The sequence below is a fragment of the Gouania willdenowi genome, chromosome 15 (assembly GCF_900634775.1).
Source record: "Gouania willdenowi chromosome 15, fGouWil2.1, whole genome shotgun sequence".
NCBI lineage: Eukaryota > Metazoa > Chordata > Actinopteri > Blenniiformes > Gobiesocidae > Gouania > Gouania willdenowi.
The window spans coordinates 31615242-31632179 of NC_041058.1; the positions used below are offsets into that span (position 1 = coordinate 31615242).

The following is a 16938-nucleotide window of genomic DNA, read 5'->3' on the forward strand; positions in this document are numbered from 1 at the left end:
GTTTTTATGTTGTTATAGCAACCATTGGCTTTACTCCGCCGTTGCTTAGCAACAGCTAACAGGAATCAACACACATATATCATATCCTGTCCAAAAAGACCCGCCAATGCTGACGCCCGAAGGTATAAAATCATTCTAAAAAGTAATTTTAATGTGTTTTGCACATATTTTGTTTATTTGTAATACATTAAACACATTTTTTGTTATATACATTTTCACAACAGGTACCCTTTCATTCTAGTGAAGCAGCTGTGACAAAACCCCTCAAATCTTTGCTTTTTTCTGATGTGTTCAAAGTGTGACAGAATTTCCTTCCAGTGCCGCCCCTCCCTACACATGCTGTGCATAGCGCCTCATCTTCCAATGAGGGCCACATTTAGCATGAGGCGACGCTTTCGCGCATATAATCAAAACACTCTGCACACTTATGTGCTATCCTGAGGTGTGGAAGGACAGATAGAGATCTGTAATGTGACCAAGCATGCAGTCGACATTCGACCAATCAGAGAAGAGTGCTTGCAGGGCTGCAGGACATGACGTTGTCTATATACTGAGTGTATGGAAAGCCCAGTGCGTAATTATTAGCAGATGTATCCTTTATATCAAGGATGTCAGCAGCACTAGTGAACTAGTGATGGTAAGTGTGTAAAATGGTAAATGGACTTGATTTATATAGCGCCTTATAACCACACTGAAACAGTCTCAAAGCGCTTTACATATCAGCTCATTGACCCAATCACTCTCACATTCACACACCAATGGGACAGGACTGCCATGCAAGGCGCTAGTCGACCACTGGGAGCAACTTAGGGTTCAGTGTCTTGCCCAAGGACACTTTGACACATAGTCAGGTACTGGGATCGAACCCTCAACCTCGCGATCAGAAGACGACCCTCCACCACCTGAGCCACGGTCGCCCTAAGTTATCACTGTAGGGAAAGTCAGCACTAGTTAAAGAAAGAAAAAATAATGATCAGGTGGGAGGAGCATGCACCGAGGTTTCCTATTGGCTCCCCAGTCAAAAATTAAACATGACAACCAATGAAAACTCATTTTGTTGTATAGTGTGCTTCATTTGCTCTATAGTTTCCTAGTGAAGATGTTTCCTCATGTTAACTTGTCGTGTACAAGTAACAGGACCAGTGCTTACTAGTTCACGATGGTAGGCTCAATTGTTAACTAGTGAAACTTTAAAAATGTACAAAATTGTATCAGATGCTGAACGGCATTAAAAAAAAAAGGCACAGGTTCATGTTTAGTTCCATTTGTGACTCAGATTGGTTTTTGTAATTTCAGTTTGAAGTTATTTCCATTTAATATTTATCTATTTATCTTTTAACAGTTGATCATTTTTTTCATAGAGCCAAATTAGTGTTTCTATACTTATAGACAGTACATTATTTAAAGATAATAAAGGTTGTCAATTTAAATGCATGTTGTTATATGATTATAATGTACCAGTGATACATTAGGGATGGGTGCCTGGGGATCCAAACTCGCTTAGTGCTCCAAGTTGATCAGAGGCAGCCATGTTTCCTACATATCACTATTAAATGGACCACATATGGTAGAGTTATATTTTCAACAATAATAATGACAGTATTTTATAATGTGTTTACAAAGTGGGGCTATTAGTTGTGTGTGCATGCAGGTCTTACCCTGTCCTGGAGCAGATGGCTGCTGACTGCCCACTGAGCTGCTGGCATACAGAGACAATATGGAGTCCTTGGATAGAAGCTTCTTCTCCCTCACATTGGTGTTAGACTTAGTGGTAGTAGTAGTAGTGATGGTAGTAGATGTGGAGGCAGAGGAGGAAGGGGAAAGCCCCCCCTCAGCAGACGCAGCACTGGAAGAAGGCTAGAAAGACAAAGAAAAACGCTACTATTATGGACGTTTGCCTCAAACTGAGTTTTTAGTGAATTTTTCTGTCATTTGTGTGTTTTTGGTGTTATTTTGTGCATTTACATTGGGGGGGCACACAAAATTACACCGAGGGCTGAATGTGGCCCCTGGGCCACCAGTTTTCCACATCTAGTCGAGATCAACAGTGACCGTTTGTCGACCAACATCCACCTTCGTTGTTAATTATTTTCCAAATAACTAAAACTAACTGAAAGCTTTTGATTTTGGGATAATTTTTCACATTTTATTTCTTTAAACAATGTTTTACTTTTTCACACTGAAGATTTAAAATGCAGATAACACATTTTGTAAGAGAAAATTTACATTTCCTTGATTTTTTCTTAATGAACTTTTACAAAGAAGTCACCAAATTGGAACAAACCTTCTTCAGGCAGAAGAGGGAGAAAATACCATCATTCATTTTTAGATCATTTTGTACCGTTTCCTAGAAGGATTTATATGATGACCACCTCACGGTTGCACAAAAGCAGGCCTCCAAACTTTCTAATAAGTGGGGCGGAATAACACGTAACGGATGAATTCCCACATCCAGTTTTCAGTATCATTTAGAGAGAACTCATGGATATAAACAGACAGAAAATACAATTGTCGTCTGAATGAGATCTAAATAAAGGACGGTCGGAGGATAAATGCAAAGTTGACAGTAGAGGAGAGTGTTGTCAGCGTAAGCGAGACAAATGATGTTAATTAGGCTGCGACGAAAAGTGTTGCACACACACGCACACACACACAATATCTAATGGATGAAGCTGAGAACAAGGTGGAATAAAGTAACACTTGCTTAGTAACTGCACATGTGCATCTCCCTCTCTCTCTCTGTGTGTGTGTGTGTGTGTGAGACTTCATGAATAAGATAAGGATGGACAGAGTGATAAACAGCAGCTCCTGGATCCTCCTCTCTAGTGAATGAACACACTGAATTCAGTGGGCTGAGCACATACACACAAAATATACGATCACTTCCACACACACACACACACACACAGTTGGGCCAGTGTGTAGTCCTGTGCTGCTTAGCAGGCAGAGCTGCTTCCCTGGTCTCTCTCCACTGATTCCTTCTGACTAGAGAGGGCGAGCAACGGAGAGGTGAGAGAGGACGGGAGGAGATAGAGAAGTACACAGAGCTGAGGAGAGAAGATGGATAGGATAGCTGCTGACGCCGACACGCGCACACACACACACACGGTTCATTTTCTCTGAAGTGAAGACAGTTAGGGGGATTCAGATGCACTTGGGAGCTGTGTATTATTGGCTGCAGCACATTAGCATGAGCGGGAGTGACTGGAAGGAGAGCGCAGGCAGCAAACTGTCCTCACCTCATCCGCTGTTGTCAGCCTACCTGTGATTCATCATTAAGCTAAGCCCTTCTGGTGCAGCACTAGTTCCCCAAGTCGAAAATTATTCTCCACAGCCTTTTAGAGACTTCCTCTAAAGTGTGACCAGTGGAATGATGTGACTCACACTTGTTTCTGCTGGGTCTGAACCTGTGATAGGCCTGGAGGTGGAACCACATCAGGCTACTATAACCTGTCAGATGGAGATAAACCCTGCAGGTATGTATTAAAAGTAGCAGAAAGTGTTTCTGTCATCTACAGGCCTTCTTCTCTAGAGATAATTCAAAGGTATGCCTTAGAAAAGCTGTGCTGCACATACAGTAACTCTTTCATTTTAGTCCAAGTTTCTCTACAATCCTATTGAAAGCCAGGCTTGGTGTAGCAACGGTTAACTTCTATATGTACCGATTAGCCTTTATGCTAATAGATAGATGCATTACATATTGTGCAAAGATTGTGGCTGGCCCGTTTTCAAACTCTCCCCTCCCCAGGAGGTTTCAGTCCCTCAGGACCAGACACAAAAAACTGTTATTTTTCCTTGTGTCACGAGCCTCATTAACACAGCCCTGGTCCCCTACTGACCCCCATCACCACCACCATAAAACAATATTACCTACACTACCTGTATATAGTCATATCCATCCTTTATATGTATTATTAATATCCATCCTTCTTCTGCCACTTATCCATTGCTGGGTCGGGTGGGCACCATCCTGAGCAGGGATGCCCAGGCTTCCCTCTCCCGGCCACTTTGTCCAGCTCTTCTGGGGTAATCCCGAGGCGTTGAAAGGCCAGCTGAGAAAAAGAGTCCATCTAGCGTGTCCTGGGTCTTCTTTCAGAGGGACATGCCCTGAACCCCTCCCTAGGGAGGCATCCTAATCAGGTGCCCAAGCCACCTCATCTGGCTCTTCTTAATGCGGAGGAGCAGCGGCTCTACTCCAAGCCCCTCCATGAGGACCGGGCTTCTCACCCTATCTCTAAGGGAGAGTCCAGACACCTGACTGAGGAAACTCGTTTCGGCCGCTTGTACCTGCGATCTTGTTCTTTCGGTCATGAACTAAAGCTCAAATTTTTCATTAAAATGCATCGTTATTTTGTCTCTTTAAAGTCTAAGTCTACCCTAAAACCACTTTTTTCTGCTCAATACATATACTATATGATTAGGTATGATGTAATGTAGTTTATTGATTCTCGTCTCACTCTTCACATTTTAGTCAAAGTATTTGAATTTTGCATTTTTTGTTGTAAAATGTCAGAGTGACTGCCCTCTATGGGTTGAACGCTGGCTATTGCAATTTAATTTTGCTATTGGTTGTGGGGGCAGGGCTGCTGTGACTGGGCGTGTCATAACTACTCTAGAAGCAATACCCACAATCAAGGCATTTTGAATTTTTCCCGAGTGGCAGTTTAGCAAAAAACTGGGGGTGTACTTACACTTGCTCTCTCTTTTCTCCGTGCTCTGCGCCCGAGCAGCCCTTTTAAGTATGAAGATAATTACAGTGATGACAGAACATTGGCTGTAAAGAATAACATCTTAGTTTTTGGAAACTTTTTAGATTGAGCAATTATTGGCGGAGTAAGAGTCACTTAAAGTAGCGTGTTGTTTGTGACGTGTTCAGGTACTGTCGGAAAATCAGACTTTTCTATGAATTTGTGAAATCCGCCTGAACGCCCAGACGTGAAACATGGACATATCTGTGTAGAACCGGACTTAAGGTCACCGTACTTATCGATACATCCTCATATCAAATAAAACAAAGCCAACATGAAGTTAGAAAGCTTAAGCTACGGTGGGAGGTGACCTTTGTAACGCATTATCACAACTTCCTTTAAAGAATCAATCAAGTAATAAAGGAGAGCATGGTATGTGCATCCTGCTCAGCCAAGCTGACAAACACAGATAGAAACTATTAGCATGGTGTGGGATGTGCTGCAGGGCTCCTAGCAGCACATTGTCCTAGAGAAAACCTCCTGAACAAGGCGCCATTGTTCTCAGCCAGAGCGGGTGCTGATGGCTTTGGCCAGAGCTTCAAATTACTACACTGACAGCCTCTTCCTCCCAGACGTTATTCACAGAACACACACACACACACACACACAACTAACCCTGAGTTTTCATCACCGTTTGAGATGCACCGATACTCCCCACTGATAGGCCATCTGTGGTTTTAAAACATCATCATGTAATTGTGTGTGTGTGTGTGTGTGCGTGTGTGTTATAGGATTTGTGCTAACTTCCAAAATGACGTCCTCACGTTGCCACAAAAATAAGCTAATTAAACAAGAAAGAAGAAAGAGAAATACCAGGTAGTACAAAGAGAATCAGCATTATTTCATCACCCTGTCTTTATAATTTCTTTGCCCCCTTTTTCAACTTGTGAGACATTAGAGCCTCTATATCAAAGTGTCAAGACTTTTTTATGTACAGATATGGAAAACCCTTTCTGCTCATGTAATAAATAATTCTTTTGTTTCTTTCTCACCAACACTTTCATTCTTCATGTAGACTTTTACTGGTAAGGCCACCAAAAGCTGGAGTATAAAGCATTCCCCCAAAGTAAACACACAAGACTACACAATATAACACAACTAAAATAATCAAATCCACTCCAAAAACACAAGATGAATACAACAATAGCCAGAAATCTATAAAACAACAAAAATACAAAAAATAAAAACTAATAAGAAAATTATTTGTTGTTACATTTTCCCATTTGTTTATACATTAAAAAAGGATGTTACCATTTATTTTGAAATGTGAGACTAATTACAATAATAAAATCATACTTATGTCATAAAATTTGAGACTTTTTAAACATTTATTAGACATTTTAATGACAATTACAGCAGAACTAAGTAACTAGTAGTCCCTCTAAGGGTAATACAAGTGTTTATGGGGTGATTGGTGAGGTCTTTCATCCCTCATAATGTCACATGTCCCTGCCTAACTTTCACTAAACTTACCTAATGTCAGTAGTTAGATGTAGTGGCAGCTATAGTGATCAGGTGACCTTCACTATGTAGCACCGTCTACATGACATGTAAAGACTTAGAAAAAACATTCCTTACAGTGAGACCAACGCCTTGTTTAGCAACATAGTTTTAAAATAGAAGCTAATACATAACCATGTACAGGTGATCAGATGATACAGGTTCATCTCTACCTTAGGAACTACTTTAAGGATTAGCAGTTAAAATCCCTTTATTGTAGGTTGGCTTTGCGACGCCTCAGTCAATTGAAGTCATGACTCAGGTACAATTTAATGATGTCGCAAAAAGGACTCTCAGAAAGACTCCATTGAAACTGACACTGTCATTAAGTTGTTTTTTTTATTATTATTTTTTTTTTCAAACCTACAACATTTTCTTTCATTGTCCACGGCATCATTCATTGATCTGAAATGAACAAAATGGTTTAATGATGATCAATCAGCCAGTAATGTGATCACTTCAATTGGAGACACCTGGAAACATTGATTGAGACGAGAACATGTGGCGGTAGATGGGGCAGCACGAGTAGGCCAAAGGATTGTCTATCTGTCAGGTTCTGTTTAGTTTGTGTTTAGCACTTGTGGTTCTCTTTTAGTTATTTAGTCTTTGTTTATTCTGTTTTCTAGTATGATCTCCTGTGTTAACTCTGTCTCTGTGTTTCAGGTATTCCTGCTGGTGTCTCCACCTCCCAGTGATGTCAGTGTGTTTGAGTTGTGACTGATTAGCTGCATCATGTTTTGCACCCAGGTGTGGCCCATTCCCAATGAGTGTCTGGTCACTGAGATTGGTGGATCGTTGTATATGGTCAATGTTATGCTCCCTTTGTGCTGCTGTGTGTCTTGTTCCCTGGTTTCATTGTTCTGCCATTTTGGATTTTGTTTCTTTTGGACAATAAACATGGACTGTTTTTTTTTTTTTTTTACAAACAATAGGCCTGCCTGATGCATCTATCTCTGCATTTGGGTCCACACCACCACCTAACTGTGACAATATCAGCATTTTTAATATTCAATATTTACAAATGTACCAGTTCAAGATGAAACAAAACTGAATGCATTACATTTCATTATATATGCTATGTAATATTTGATCACACTATAAGCATAAAATAACAAGTGAAAGAAGCTGTTTTCTCTGCAGTGGTTGGTGAAATGCACATTAGAGATGGATACATAAAGAAAGCTGCAGAATCCGATGAATTAATTTAATGATTGTGTCACAGTGGTTACGTTCAACAGCACAAATTAGAATCAAGGTGCTCGCCAGCGATTCTAAGTGTAGGAGTCCCCAACGTTGTAATTTTGCTCCCCTATGAAGCGATGGCGCCCCCTATGTTCAGTTTTCAGCAACGTAGTGGGGATTTTCTGTTTTTTTTTCCTTTTTTAATCGGTACCGTCATAATTGTTGCACACTTGGACACAACAGGGACTTCCAGGCGTGCACGGGTTGTTTAAACTCTGTTTTTAATCTGCATAAACACACAAACACATTCATCAGTTGCACTCTATTTAATACAGACAATTGGCTCGGACGCGCCCGTCTTTACCTGAGGACACGTGCAGCCCTTTAGCTGCCCCCGATGCTGCCTGTGTGTAATGAATCCTCTGCTTAGGTAACTGTAATAATCGTCCATGTATTTAAGTTCAGAGGAGTGCGGATAGTCCAGACTCCGCTGTGCGTGGAGGCTCAAACATACCGAGGCTTGGAACGGCTCGGCGACAAAGGCACCGCCCCGCTCCCAACTTGCCGCTCACGGTGGAGACGTAGCCCCCCCATCCCCGGCACGGACTGTCCTCAATGCGCCCTGACACGGCAACCGGACCATGACAGTTGGTGCAAGGGATCGGTGGTGATGTGTATATGCGGTCATTTGAAGTGAATCCCATATTATTCTAGCATTCATTAAACGTAGATTGCTAGAAAACATCTTTGTAAGGCTCTCAAGGCAATTGGACACAAACAAGACTGAAAACTATTGGCATGGAAAAACTGTAACAGATATAAGGGGATTGCAGGAGACATTCCTTACAGTGAGACCAACGCCTTGTTTAGCAACATAGTTTTAAAATAGAAGCTAATACATAACCATGTACAGGTGATCAGATGATACAGGTTCATCTCTACCTTAGGAACTACTTTAAGGATTAGCAGTTAAAATCCCTTTATTGTAGGTTGGCTTTGCGACGCCTCAGTCAATTGAAGTCATGACTCAGGTACAATTTAATGATGTCGCAAAAAGGACTCTCAGAAAGACTCCATTGAAACTGACACTGTCATTAAGTTGTTTTTTTATTTGTTTGTTTTTTCAAACCTACAACATTTTCTTTCATTGTCCACGGCATCATTCATTGATCTGAAATGAACAAAATGGTTTAATGATGATCAATCAGCCAGTAATGTGATCACTTCAATTGGAGACACCTGGAAACATTGATTGAGACGAGAACATGTGGCGGTAGATGGGGCAGCACGAGTAGGCCAAAGGATTGTCTATCTGTCAGGTTCTGTTTAGTTTGTGTTTAGCACTTGTGGTTCTCTTTTAGTTATTTAGTCTTTGTTTATTCTGTTTCTAGTATGATCTCCTGTGTTAACTCTGTCTCTGTGTTTCAGGTATTCCTGCTGGTGTCTCCACCTCCCAGTGATGTCAGTGTGTTTGAGTTGTGACTGATTAGCTGCATCATGTTTTGCACCCAGGTGTGGCCCATTCCCAATGAGTGTCTGGTCACTGAGATTGGTGGATCGTTGTATATGGTCAATGTTATGCTCCCTTTGTGCTGCTGTGTGTCTTGTTCCCTGGTTTCATTGTTCTGCCATTTTGGATTTTGTTTCTTTTGGACAATAAACATGGACTGTTTTTTTTTTTTTTTTTTACAAACAATAGGCCTGCCTGATGCATCTATCTCTGCATTTGGGTCCACACCACCACCTAACTGTGACAATATCAGCATTTTTAATATTCAATATTTACAAATGTACCAGTTCAAGATGAAACAAAACTGAATGCATTACATTTCATTATATATGCTATGTAATATTTGATCACACTATAAGCATAAAATAACAAGTGAAAGAAGCTGTTTTCTCTGCAGTGGTTGGTGAAATGCACATTAGAGATGGATACATAAAGAAAGCTGCAGAATCCGATGAATTAATTTAATGATTGTGTCACAGTGGTTACGTTCAACAGCACAAATTAGAATCAAGGTGCTCGCCAGCGATTCTAAGTGTAGGAGTCCCAAACGTTGTAATTTTGCTCCCCTATGAAGCGATGGCGCCCCCTATGTTCAGTTTTCAGCAACGTAGTGGGGATTTTCTGTTTTTTTTTCCTTTTTAATCGGTACCGTCATAATTGTTGCACACTTGGACACAACAGGGACTTCCAGGCGTGCACGGGTTGTTTAAACTCTGTTTTTAATCTGCATAAACACACAAACACATTCATCAGTTGCACTCTATTTAATACAGACAATTGGCTCGGACGCGCCCGTCTTTACCTGAGGACACGTGCAGCCCTTTAGCTGCCCCCGATGCTGCCTGTGTGTAATGAATCCTCTGCTTAGGTAACTGTAATAATCGTCCATGTATTTAAGTTCAGAGGAGTGCGGATAGTCCAGACTCCGCTGTGCGTGGAGGCTCAAACATACCGAGGCTTGGAACGGCTCGGCGACAAAGGCACCGCCCCGCTCTCAACTTGCCGCTCACGGTGGGGACGTAGCCCCCCCATCCCCGGCACGGACTGTCCTCAATGCGCCCTGACACGGCAACCGGACCATGACAGTTGGTGCAAGGGATCGGTGGTGATGTGTATATGCGGTCATTTGAAGTGAATCCCATATTATTCTAGCATTCATTAAACGTAGATTGCTAGAAAACATCTTTGTAAGGCTCTCAAGGCAATTGGACACAAACAAGACTGAAAACTATTGGCATGGAAAAACTGTAACAGATATAAGGGGATTGCAGGAGACATTCCTTACAGTGAGACCAACGCCTTGTTTAGCAACATAGTTTTTAAAATAGAAGCTAATACATAACCATGTACAGGTGATCAGATGATACAGGTTCATCTCTACCTTAGGAACTACTTTAAGGATTAGCAGTTAAAATCCCTTTATTGTAGGTTGGCTTTGCGACGCCTCAGTCAATTGAAGTCATGACTCAGGTACAATTTAATGATGTCGCAAAAAGGACTCTCAGAAAGACTCCATTGAAACTGACACTGTCATTAAGTTGTTTTTTTCAAACCTACAACATTTTCTTTCATTGTCCACGGCATCATTCATTGATCTGAAATGAACAACATGGTTTAATGATGATCAATCAGCCAGTAATGTGATCACTTCAATTGGAGACACCTGGAAACATTGATTGAGACGAGAACATGTGGCGGTAGATGGGGCAGCACGAGTAGGCCAAAGGATTGTCTATCTGTCAGGTTCTGTTTAGTTTGTGTTTAGCACTTGTGGTTCTCTTTTAGTTATTTAGTCTTTGTTTATTCTGTTTTCTAGTATGATCTCCTGTGTTAACTCTGTCTCTGTGTTTCAGGTATTCCTGCTGGTGTCTCCACCTCCCAGTGATGTCAGTGTGTTTGAGTTGTGACTGATTAGCTGCATCATGTTTTGCACCCAGGTGTGGCCCATTCCCAATGAGTGTCTGGTCACTGAGATTGGTGGATCGTTGTATATGGTCAATGTTATGCTCCCTTTGTGCTGCTGTGTGTCTTGTTCCCTGGTTTCATTGTTCTGCCATTTTGGATTTTGTTTCTTTTGGACAATAAACATGGACTGTTTTTTTTTTTTTTTTTTACAAACAATAGGCCTGCCTGATGCATCTATCTCTGCATTTGGGTCCACACCACCACCTAACTGTGACAATATCAGCATTTTTAATATTCAATATTTACAAATGTACCAGTTCAAGATGAAACAAAACTGAATGCATTACATTTCATTATATATGCTATGTAATATTTGATCACACTATAAGCATAAAATAACAAGTGAAAGAAGCTGTTTTCTCTGCAGTGGTTGGTGAAATGCACATTAGAGATGGATATATAAAGAAAGCTGCAGAATCCGATGAATTAATTTAATGATTGTGTCACAGTGGTTACGTTCAACAGCACAAATTAGAATCAAGGTGCTCGCCAGCGATTCTAAGTGTAGGAGTCCCAAACGTTGTAATTTTTCTCCCCTATGAAGCGATGGCGCCCCCTATGTTCAGTTTTCAGCAACGTAGTGGGGATTTTCTGTTTTTTTTTCCTTTTTTAATCGGTACCGTCATAATTGTTGCACACTTGGACACAACAGGGACTTCCAGGCGTGCACGGGTTGTTTAAACTCTGTTTTTAATCTGCATAAACACACAAACACATTCATCAGTTGCACTCTATTTAATACAGACAATTGGCTCGGACGCGCCCGTCTTTACCTGAGGACACGTGCAGCCCTTTAGCTGCCCCCGATGCTGCCTGTGTGTAATGAATCCTCTGCTTAGGTAACTGTAATAATCGTCCATGTATTTAAGTTCAGAGGAGTGCGGATAGTCCAGACTCCGCTGTGCGTGGAGGCTCAAACATACCGAGGCTTGGAACGGCTCGGCGACAAAGGCACCGCCCCGCTCTCAACTTGCCGCTCACGGTGGGGACGTAGCCCCCCCATCCCCGGCACGGACTGTCCTCAATGCGCCCTGACACGGCAACCGGACCATGACAGTTGGTGCAAGGGATCGGTGGTGATGTGTATATGCGGTCATTTGAAGTGAATCCCATATTATTCTAGCATTCATTAAACGTAGATTGCTAGAAAACATCTTTGTAAGGCTCTCAAGGCAATTGGACACAAACAAGACTGAAAACTATTGGCATGGAAAAACTGTAACAGATATAAGGGGATTGCAGGAGACATTCCTTACAGTGAGACCAACGCCTTGTTTAGCAACATAGTTTTAAAATAGAAGCTAATACATAACCATGTACAGGTGATCAGATGATACAGGTTCATCTCTACCTTAGGAACTACTTTAAGGATTAGCAGTTAAAATCCCTTTATTGTAGGTTGGCTTTGCGACGCCTCAGTCAATTGAAGTCATGACTCAGGTACAATTTAATGATGTCGCAAAAAGGACTCTCAGAAAGACTCCATTGAAACTGACACTGTCATTAAGTTGTTTTTTTCAAACCTACAACATTTTCTTTCATTGTCCACGGCATCATTCATTGATCTGAAATGAACAACATGGTTTAATGATGATCAATCAGCCAGTAATGTGATCACTTCAATTGGAGACACCTGGAAACATTGATTGAGACGAGAACATGTGGCGGTAGATGGGGCAGCACGAGTAGGCCAAAGGATTGTCTATCTGTCAGGTTCTGTTTAGTTTGTGTTTAGCACTTGTGGTTCTCTTTTAGTTATTTAGTCTTTGTTTATTCTGTTTTCTAGTATGATCTCCTGTGTTAACTCTGTCTCTGTGTTTCAGGTATTCCTGCTGGTGTCTCCACCTCCCAGTGATGTCAGTGTGTTTGAGTTGTGACTGATTAGCTGCATCATGTTTTGCACCCAGGTGTGGCCCATTCCCAATGAGTGTCTGGTCACTGAGATTGGTGGATCGTTGTATATGGTCAATGTTATGCTCCCTTTGTGCTGCTGTGTGTCTTGTTCCCTGGTTTCATTGTTCTGCCATTTTGGATTTTGTTTCTTTTGGACAATAAACATGGACTGTTTTTTTTTTTTTTTTTTTTTACAAACAATAGGTCTGCCTGATGCATCTATCTCTGCATTTGGGTCCACACCACCACCTAACTGTGACAATATCAGCATTTTTAATATTCAATATTTACAAATTTACCAGTTCAAGATGAAACAAAACTGAATGCATTACATTTCATTATATATGCTATGTAATATTTGATCACACTATAAGCATAAAATAACAAGTGAAAGAAGCTGTTTTCTCTGCAGTGGTTGGTGAAATGCACATTAGAGATGGATACATAAAGAAAGCTGCAGAATTCGATGAATTAATTTAATGATTGTGTCACAGTGGTTACGTTCAACAGCACAAATTAGAATCAAGGTGCTCGCCAGCGATTCTAAGTGTAGGAGTCCCCAACGTTGTAATTTTGCTCCCCTATGAAGCGATGGCGCCCCCTATGTTCAGTTTTCAGCAACGTAGTGGGGATTTTCTGTTTTTTTTTCCTTTTTTAATCGGTACCGTCATAATTGTTGCACACTTGGACACAACAGGGACTTCCAGGCGTGCACGGGTTGTTTAAACTCTGTTTTTAATCTGCATAAACACACAAACACATTCATCAGTTGCACTCTATTTAATACAGACAATTGGCTCGGACGCGCCCGTCTTTACCTGAGGACACGTGCAGCCCTTTAGCTGCCCCCGATGCTGCCTGTGTGTAATGAATCCTTTGCTTAGGTAACTGTAATAATCGTCCATGTATTTAAGTTCAGAGGAGTGCGGATAGTCCAGACTCCGCTGTGCGTGGAGGCTCAAACATACCGAGGCTTGGAACGGCTCGGCGACAAAGGCACCGCCCCGCTCCCAACTTGCCGCTCACGGTGGGGACGTAGCCCCCCCATCCCCGGCACGGACTGTCCTCAATGCGCCCTGACACGGCAACCGGACCATGACAGTTGGTGCAAGGGATCGGTGGTGATGTGTATATGCGGTCATTTGAAGTGAATCCCATATTATTCTAGCATTCATTAAACGTAGATTGCTAGAAAACATCTTTGTAAGGCTCTCAAGGCAATTGGACACAAACAAGACTGAAAACTATTGGCATGGAAAAACTGTAACAGATATAAGGGGATTGCAGGAGACATTCCTTACAGTGAGACCAACGCCTTGTTTAGCAACATAGTTTTAAAATAGAAGCTAATACATAACCATGTACAGGTGATCAGATGATACAGGTTCATCTCTACCTTAGGAACTACTTTAAGGATTAGCAGTTAAAATCCCTTTATTGTAGGTTGGCTTTGCGACGCCTCAGTCAATTGAAGTCATGACTCAGGTACAATTTAATGATGTCGCAAAAAGGACTCTCAGAAAGACTCCATTGAAACTGACACTGTCATTAAGTTGTTTTTTTATTTGTTTGTTTTTTCAAACCTACAACATTTTCTTTCATTGTCCACGGCATCATTCATTGATCTGAAATGAACAAAATGGTTTAATGATGATCAATCAGCCAGTAATGTGATCACTTCAATTGGAGACACCTGGAAACATTTGGTGCAAGGGATCGGTGGTGATGTCGGCCACCCGACCCGTCTAGAAACACGGACCGCTGTGTAACTGCACAGCTCCGTTTCTTACATAATAATTTTAAAGTGGAGACAGCAACAATGATGAGCAGCTCCACATTTGTCTCAGCAATTACAGTTTCTGGCATTAATAATTCATTGTGTTCTTTTATCCATTCAACTTTTATTTAAAAACCCAAATTCCACAAGTGTTATGAGAACTGTTAATGTAGGTTCTAAATGTTTTTAATTTGATTGTGCACAGCAAAATGTTTAGTTTCTCGTGGGATTTATGCTGCTCATTTAAGTTTTGTTTGGAAGTCTTTAGTTTTACCAAAAAAGCTTTTGTGTTAGATCAGATTGAATTAGCTCAACAAGCTAATATTCTAAATATTTATTTATTTATTTTGTAATATGATTACTGTTGGATTTGGTGATTTGATATAAATAAAGATAATAGTAATACATTTGTTTGGTTACTTTAATGAATGGTTACCGACACTTGTTTAAAAGTATGAAATAGCCACAAAGTGAGAAAAAGAAAAACAGATGCATAAAAAAATGTGATGTGTGTTAATATCATAATAATTGTTGATTAATGGAATCGTAGTATCCTGAATAGAAATCGAATTGGATCGTCAGGTCCCTTAGATGGCACATCCCTAAATGTAAATCACTAACAAAAAAACAACTTTAGCTTTACTTCACTAATTTTGCCCATCAAAGAGTTATACATTTCAAAATTTACCGCACCAGCGGCGCTCACTCGCGCGCCACGTCCCCTATGCTGTAAAAAATTCCTGGTGAGAACTCAGTTTTTTTTTATTGTGCTTTAAAACAAAAACTCAGATACCTTACAAAGGGGGAAAAAAGACACTTAAAATTAAACCAGGCTTTAAGCCTTTATTCATCATGTATACAGTATATGTTGTTATATATTGAAATTTGTCCTCTGCAATTTAACCCATCCCTGGGGAGCAGTCGGCAGCCATTTTGCGGCGCCTGGGGAGCTGTTCGGGGTTAAGGGACTTGTTCAACATCCCACAGTGATGGCCCAGGTGAGACTTGAACTGGGAACCCTCTGATTACAAGGCCAGCGTCCTTAACCACTAAGACAGCCCAAAGAACAGGTAAAATGTTTTTAACTGTTTTTTTATTTTTAAAGATTGTGGTGAGTCAGGGACTGATGTTATGGGGGAAGAGAGTTCCAGAGGGTGGGGAGGACTATGGCGAAGGTAAGGTGCTAAGATTAGGTGAAAAGTAGAGGTGACAACCATTGTGTAAAATCTACCAAAGCAAAAAATATTAGAACGCTTACAATTTAATCCACAATATAATGAGTTTGAAATAATATATGGAATTTAAAAATTCTGTCAGATTTTCCGTTAATCCCTGAATATGTAACATTTGCCAATACATATCATAACATTAAAGTTTTTACTTGTGTGCCCTATTTGAATTTGGTATTTTGATTTATTATTTTTACATTTTTAATGTATAATAATTAAAGGAAATTGCCTGTATTGCCCATCTCTGCCTATGACTTTTATGTAAGGTTGACTTTCTTTATTCAGAAAACAAATTAACATGTTGGGGAAAAATGAAGATATGGAAATTTGAGTTTTAATAAATTGAACTTTGGCTAAAAATGTAGCTTCTTTATGTGACAAGTAGAACAGTTAAATGATGCTAATATTAGGCTTATGTATGTAATATACATTGTATTGTAGCAGGGTTTAAGTGTATTAAAGCAAGTGTCTTGATACTCTTGTAGCTGAACACACACAGCACAGAGTTTGTGTTCTGTTCCACAGACCTGCTGCACTTTAACAGAAACTAATGAAAGAAGAATGCATCTAATCATCAATGAGACCCATTCACAAGGTTCTTTAACCTCCACTAATGTTAATTAGTGCAAATCATATTCTTATTGTGCCTTTCAAACACACAGAGATGTTTGATAAATAAAATCCCAGAGTTCCAAGGTTCAGCACTGGTGGGATTGTTAGACAGTAACAGCCTTTTAGAAGAGTTGAAGCTTGACAAATTCCTTGAAGGACGCCACAGAATGTGGCCGTCACGCTGAAGCCTCAGTGTGGGACGGACAATGTGCTGCTGTATGAGGCTGGAAGATACTGACGACTGTGTGTGAGAGGATGGGTAGTTAGTGGAGTGTAGAAGGGATGAAGGATAGTGATGCCAGGCCTTTGTTTTGGTCTGTAACAACTGTAGCTTGTACAGAATTGGTCTTTAATCCAGTGACTATTCTTTTACACAAATGTGGATTTTGTAATTACAATCAACAAATAAAATTGCCCATTAATAATGATTATTTTGACAGATGAATACATTTCTAGCAACACCCCAACAGAACATGCATTGTTCACTCACATTGGTAATATTTGCTGATCTATGCTGAGGCC

The 16938-nt window shown here is 40.7% G+C and overlaps 1 protein-coding gene across 2 annotated transcripts in view; it reads right to left on the reverse strand.

The window, feature by feature from the left end:
• The window catches only part of LOC114476529 (stromal membrane-associated protein 1-like), a 177980-nt gene that overhangs the window by 18623 nt on the left and 142419 nt on the right, over window positions 1-16938 (reverse strand). For both annotated transcript variants that reach the window (XM_028468131.1, XM_028468130.1), the window contains exon 8: window positions 1659-1857. In XM_028468131.1, the coding sequence (XP_028323932.1) occupies window positions 1659-1857 (199 nt within the window). The remainder of the gene's footprint in view (window positions 1-1658; window positions 1858-16938) is intronic.